General features: G+C 42.7%; 1 protein-coding gene across 3 annotated transcripts; it reads right to left on the bottom strand.

Moving 5' to 3' along the window:
* Positions 1 to 3,171: 3,171 nt before the first annotated feature.
* On the bottom strand, positions 3,172 to 6,524 carry ARMCX3 (armadillo repeat containing, X-linked 3). 3 transcript variants are annotated; one of them, XM_006084670.3, is made up of 5 exons: positions 6,378 to 6,524; positions 5,774 to 5,881; positions 5,436 to 5,496; positions 5,091 to 5,161; positions 3,172 to 4,812 (listed from the first exon to the last, which is right to left on the bottom strand). In XM_006084670.3, the coding sequence occupies exon 5, from the start codon at positions 4,667 to 4,669 to the stop codon at positions 3,533 to 3,535; it is 1,137 nt and encodes a 378-aa protein (XP_006084732.1). In that variant the 5' UTR covers positions 4,670 to 4,812; positions 5,091 to 5,161; positions 5,436 to 5,496; positions 5,774 to 5,881; positions 6,378 to 6,524; the 3' UTR covers positions 3,172 to 3,532. The 3 variants fall into 3 exon arrangements, with proteins under 3 accessions (XP_006084732.1, XP_014307622.1, XP_014307624.1); XM_014452136.2 differs by having other exon boundaries at positions 5,774 to 5,903; positions 6,378 to 6,512; XM_014452138.2 differs by lacking the exon at positions 6,378 to 6,524 and adding an exon at positions 6,182 to 6,279.
* Positions 6,525 to 6,849: the final 325 nt, after the last annotated feature.

Raw genomic sequence — 6,849 nt, forward strand, 5'->3', positions numbered from 1 at the left:
GGCCAGGGCTTTGAATGTTTTATTTTAAGGCAAGTAAACATAAATTTAAAAAAAAAAAACTAGTTTCCTGAGCCAAGCAATAATATGTTTAGGGTGTCAATTTATAAAGAACTATATACTCCATCTTTGTAAAGTCGACTTTGAACACATTTGACTGAAATAGACCCACTTAAATTTATACAACTATTACATGAGAACAAAACCCAAATAGAAATATATTGAGTTTCTAATCTCCTTGGTTTCCCAGGAGTTGCCACCCTCACTAAAGAGAGAACACTACCTCCTCCCTGCTCCCATAAGCTGCCACGATCATGGCCACAATCCTAGAATTATGCCATTCACAAAATGATGTGTGGCAATCTCTCATGTGAAAAACATCAGGACATGATCATTTGGCTTGGCTGGCCTTGTGGCCTGCCTAAATCAGGCAGTCACATATGTATTTCACACAGCACTTCTTAAAGTCTGAGTGATTTTGTTCTAAATAATACAGTACCAGGTATGGTACATCAAAGTGCATACAGGACACATAGGGCTGTGCCACGCTAAGACTAATTCCTTCCCAGTCTCTGTTCAACAAGGGTTCCAAAAACTCTTCTCATTCAGTGTCACCCAGAGTCATCATATCACCACAGCAAACACCATTTTCTTTCTGTATTAAGTGTCCCCTGGTGCATGACCTAGTGTCATGGGAATTAAATGCTCACTCCAAACGACAGAAACACAAAGAGACTACTGCCAATTATCCAAGAAGGAGGAAATAAAGAGAAGGAAAAAGAAAGGGAAGAAAGAAGAAGAGGAGACAAAAGACCTGCAAGAACAGATGGGCGCTGGCCAGGCCTGTGCCCCTGCCTCATGGTGGCTTTTTTTAAAGTTAACCTCATTTTCACCCAGGGCAAGAAAGTCATTCAGTACCCCAAGTTCAGCATGGTTTAATTTAAATATTTCTTAAATCTTCAAGCTACATAAGGGGGCAAGTTTGTTCTCATTGTTTCCATTTTCTCAAGTTACTCCAATGAATATAATTTAGGAGAAAAATAGAAAAACCTTAAATCAGGCTCTGGAAATTTATATACAGTGTTGTTCAATTTTATGTATAGAGTATATTGGTATATGGATAGCAAAAGTTTCTGGAAGTATATATACTCAGTTTCCATTCTGTGCTTCTCTCCCCAGCTGCCACAGTCCCTTACATCGTTCTTTGTGCAGCCCTCCACTCTTATATTCTGCACCTTCTCTCTGGGGATCCACTCCCATGTCTTCATCCTCTGGTGGTTTCTAAATCTTTATTTGCAGCCTTGTCATCTTCTCTGAGAGCTTGATCAATACTTTAAAATGATAATGGGTGTCTCCATTTGGATGTAGCACAGTTACCTCAAACTCAATTTTAAATGGATTAGCCTTCCCCTCCCAAATCTTTTTCTCCTACCTAATAATAGAGCAGGAAAAGTGTTACTTCGCTTTTTCCTCACCCCACACTTAAAGCTGGTGTCCAATGGATCTCCACATGTGCATGATTTGGTAGAGTCATCATGCCCAAAAACTTTAAGCGAACCAATCACTCGGTTTTTGTCTAATCCATAAAACATTAGAGTAAGTATATGGAAGCCTGGGGCTAAAACCAGATCATAACTAAACAAAGGATTTTACCCTTTCCTGGTCTCATATATAAGACAGCATAACATCGCCAAACTGACTAAGAATATATTATGAAAGCTGGTAAGATCATGTCTGAGGAAACACTTTAAGTCCTTAGAAATAAGAACTTAAAAATAAGAACTATTCCTTTGATAAATTATTCTAACAGTTGCCTTGCAGGAATGACAGAACTCTATACAGTAGTCAATAAATGTTAACCTTTATTGTTATTATTTTTTAAATGACACTGACATGTGGCAGAATGCCCCCAGCAAAACAAAGGTCAACCAAAAAGAAAAAAACAACAAAAAACTATTAACCCTGCATTCTAGGAAATTAAAAGTGCTTGCTTTTCTTAAATAACTGCTATGTGCCAGAACATTCTAGGTATTTTGCATGTATTACTTCATTTAATCCTCCTGACAAGCCTCATCGTCAGCACTCATCTATCATTTCAGAGAGGAAACTTCAACCTATCTCATGTTTAATCTAATTTTTCCACTCAGTACATGCTCCAATCACCTGCTTTATTCCCAACACTTTCCTTTTTCAAAAATTTCCAAAAAAATCAATATTCATTTTAGATAAGTAAGAGCACTCATTGTCCTTCCACCCAAAGATAACCTCTGTTGATATTTGGGTGTCTATAATTCAGAGTTTTGGTGTCTACTTAAACATTTGGGTGTCTATAATTCAGAGTTTTGGTGTCTACTTAAACATATGTTTTATTATTCTCAAAAAAATGAAATCATACTATGAATATCTTTTCTTGGTGATATGAATTTAAATCAACATATTTATCATATACCATGTGAACATTCCTTAATTTATTTAAACAATCCAATGTGCTAGACACTTGTTTCTAATATTTACTATTTTAGACAGTGCTAGGATGCATAGCCTTGTTCATGTAGCCTTTGGTCAATTTCTCAATTATTTTCTTAGGACAAAGGGCTTACATAGTTTAAGGCTTATATGTGTTATCAAATGGCCTTCCACAAGCCTTGTGCCAGTATAAATTCATTCCTACCACCAGGGTTTGAAAGTGTCTGTTTTGCCACACCTTCATAGACATTGCACAGTAGGTGAGAGAGGGACTTTTATATGAATTCCAATTATTATTTCTAGTCAAAAATATTTAGTGGCTTTTTGTATTCAGTGGAATAATGTTCAAACAACTTTCCACAAACTGGCTTCACCTAGTTTTCCAAATTTATTTACTTCCATTCCTTACATGCTCTACTCTAAGCAGACTAGTTTCTCACTGTCATAGGGAGAACATTCCTACCTCCATGCCTATCTCACATCAGTGCCCTCTCACTCCCATCTCATTCAGGACTCTTTTGAAATGGTAATTTCCTCCATAAATCTGTAGTTGACTACTGTACCCCACAGTAGCCTTTGCTTCCTCTGTGCTCTGAGAATGAATATTTGACAATGAGTCCAGATAGTCTCAGTTATTTTGTTTGTATGTTTCTAATCTCTCTAACAAGATTATAAATAAAAGGGCAAGGATGCTTTCTTTCTTCTTTCTTTTTTTTCTTTTCAGCATTAACACGCAACTTTATTGATGATACATAAATGAAGTTAATGCAAATGACAGGAGGGAACTTATTTAGGATGAATTGGTTCACTGTCATTTATACAGAAGAAATAGTAAAAAATATTTCAGTCTAGGCAGTGAGATATAAAGCAACAAACATGTTTTCAGAACATGTAGTGACATTCATTCATCCAGCTTAGACCTAAAGATCAACTCGGATAAATATCAGCATTGATGATACAATATGATATTCAAAATTGGTAGCTGAAAGAATTCCTTTACCATATAAACAAAGTGGAGAAAAGGAATAGTTTACAATGTGTGTTGCTTCTAAACTACAAAATCAAGAAGTTATTCCTGGCTGTTTGGAAACATATGCTCAGCCAGTTTGGCCATGAATTTTCCAACTTTTACTTTCACCAAAAAATCATGGTGACTTTCTATCCCCAGAATCTTATCAGCACACACTTGAAATTCTTTTAAAAAGAAAAAAAGTGAACCTTGGCTAAACTGACTCTGAGTAGGTTCATTTTCTTCCCATTTAAAATTGTCATTTATGTTCTCAAATACGACCAGAAGTTTCAGAATAACCTCTTTGTTCTCCTTCTTATTAAAGAGAGAACCCAGTGAAGATGGTACTTGGGCCCTGAGAAGTTCTCTAGTCATGGCTGGATTTTCAGCCAAATTCAAAAGGAGTTTCAAAACCTGAAATTTGGTTTCTTCATTTCCTGCTGAAAATAAACGAAAAAAGTCTGAAATTGAATTAGCAAGCATGTGCTGATACTCATTAGTAACAGTCATATTTGTAAGCAATCTTAGTCCAGCCAGCTGCACAGATGAGTTCAAGCGAGAAGTGATTGTGTCATCACACACTTGATTCATGTATATCTTAAGCCTGCGCTGATTTTCAGCATTCACACTCAGGTTATTCAGGACAATTAAAGCCTTTTCCTTAACGATGGGATCCCGAGTATTGAGAATCTTTGCAACAATTGGGAGACCACCCAGATCACGAATAATATCTCTGTTAAATGCATAAGCAGCATTGTTACCCAGAGCAATTAAAGCTGCTTCAAGAATATAAGGCTTTTCAGACATCTCAACCAAGCAAAGAACTTTTTGCAGCTCTTGAGGGGACAAAATAGTATCATCTGAGTTGGGAGAAGCCCGTTTCTGAACAGCCCTTCGAGCCCGGGTAGCCCTGGCCCTTGCTCTGGCCCTAGCTCTGGTCCCAGCCTCAGTCCCAATCCGGGCCCAAGGTGGGTACCATACTATTCCCTTGCTTTCACTGTTATCATCATCATCAGACCAGTCATTGTACCTGGCCCCAGGACAATCCCCAACATCATCCACATCCCCAGGCCCACCCTCAGCCATTTTCTCTTTGTTCTGTTTTCTTCCCCGGGCCAGTCGATAAATGCAATAGCAGGCGCCAGCCCCAATCACCAGTCCCGCAGTCACCCAGCCTACTTTCCTGGCGTAGCCCATGCAATCGTCCCTGACAATAGCAGGGACCAAGGAACAGAGTAGTCACGCAGGCTTGGGGAGAACTATGGGCTTGGGTGCCGGTCTGTGGATGGTATTTGTCTTCAGCCACTTCAGGGCCACAGGAGCTGATACCCGAAGTGAACCTAGAGGTGGAGGAAGAAAATGGGGTTTGAGTTTCTCTTCTTTTTGTGTTGCCCCATGCATGGACTTGCACAGAGGGACAGAAGAGTAGTAAATGAGTACTTGGTAGGAAATGTAGATTGTTAATAAACTCTCTCTATCCCCCTCATTTTACCCTCCTCTACCCTCCCGAGGCCAAACTCTCCCCAGCCTAGATAAAGGCAATGGAGCCCATAGTCTCTGCTAGGGCCTCAGCCACCCCGACCTAGGGTGTCCCCAGAGAACGTCACCTTACACTCACCTCCTCCAGACAGGCAGTTTGCCCCTTCTTCCCTCCCCTGGAATTGTGCCACACCCAACAACCCTTGCAATCTGCAGAGAGACCAGAACCAGTGAGAACTGAGGGCTTGATTGACTTCATTCCTTGCTTTCCTGATTTACTTCCAGGTTGTCAGATTTAAAAAAAACAAAAACAAAACAAAAAAAAAACCCTCTATGTCATCCAAAACATGCACATGCCTGCCCCTTCCTTAGCCTGAAATAGGAGGGATGTTGGGGAAATAAGGTAGGATTGGGTGAGCCTGTCCAACCATGGCTGATTTCCAGCCCCTCCCCCATTCCAGTCAGCCCCCACGCCCACACCGACCTCTGCAGATCCAAGGAAACTTCCTCCCTTGCTTCAAGTGGTGCCACCTGCTACAGCAAACCTACAAGATGACAGATCGAAAACATGGAGACTAACTACTGTTGAGAGAGGAGGATTATGAACAAACTATCTGATAGGTTTCCCTTCTATCATTCTCTCCCACCCTATCTACCCCCGCTCCACACACACAGCACACAACGCATGCCATTTTGCCACAGCCCCAGGAGTGCTACAAACATACTCAGACTTAGACCTAACCTAGATTATTGCCATCTCCGGTTTCTCCCCCCCCCCCGCCCCCCCGCACCGCCACTCTTAGGGTCCCCAGATGGCCTTACCCTCAAATCGACCTTCACTGATCAGGGTTAATTTCCTTCCTCTTCACTTGTCTGGCGTAGAGCCACAAACTACGGAAAGACTGGCAACCTGGGAGAGGCTCGGATCCACTAAACAGCCAGGACGACAGAGCTACAGTCAGAAAGACGGGAAACAGCAGCTACCGAGTGCTTGGTGGACGGACCAGTCCCCAGAACATGAAATTCCTTCCTAATTCGGAGGCCTGGTTTTCAAAGGTTTCCCACCCCTATCACCCCACTCCCGGTTCTGCTGACACATCATGTTGCACCCCCACCTCACTCCCCATGCCCAACCTTTCCAGGTCGGCACTGTCCTGGAAGACAGGGGGCCAATGCCAAGGCCACAGCTCCCTTTCCGGATTATGGTCTCGGCTTCCAGCAGATTCCCACCTTCTGATCTCTGGGCTGCTCCCCAAACTCCTGCCTGGGCACTATTTCGCAGCATCGAAATGGGCTGCAGGCAGGACAGATATCCTGGAAAGCCAGTGGCGAGTGGGAAAGACTACGGAGGCGCCTCAGGACCCGCGACGGTCTCCGCCCAACGCTCTGGACCGCCCCCACTTTATGGAATCTCCCAGGCACTGACCTGCTGTGATCCGGGACAATTTCCTTCTCCTCCTCCTTCTTCCCTCAGCCACAGGCCCGCTCTCCCTCAGAGCAGTGGGTAGCTGGTACTCAGACGGAACAACGACCAGAACAAGAAGGACTTCTGCACACGTCAGCTCTTGGTCACGTGAGAGCTACGTCATCCACCAACTCTGGTCCCCAATTTCCCCTCCCACCAGCAGTGCGGCAGAAGAGGACCCGCCCCCCTACATTCCCTCCCCCATACCAGGCCTTGTTACTCTTTCTTTGCTAATCCCATCTCCCTGTGGTTGAGTTTGCCTTCCTCTGATTGCCAGAAACAGACAGCATCTTCCCCTGGGACTACTGGCCACTTGTACTTTTTGAAAAATTTTGCTTCTTCGTTCTCTAGGCTCCTGGGACAGCAGCAACCTCTCCTTCCACCTCCCCTCCTCCCAGCTATTAATGTCTACCATTTCCTCTGAAATCTAGTC

This window comes from Myotis lucifugus, unplaced genomic scaffold (genome assembly GCF_000147115.1).
Source record: "Myotis lucifugus unplaced genomic scaffold, Myoluc2.0 scaffold_13, whole genome shotgun sequence".
NCBI lineage: Eukaryota > Metazoa > Chordata > Mammalia > Chiroptera > Vespertilionidae > Myotis > Myotis lucifugus.

Excerpts from the sequence above, each read along its gene's own strand:
- ARMCX3 (XM_006084670.3), bottom strand. The coding sequence starts at position 4,669 with ATGGGCTACGCCAGGAAAGTAGGCTGGGTGACTGCGGGACTGGTGATT.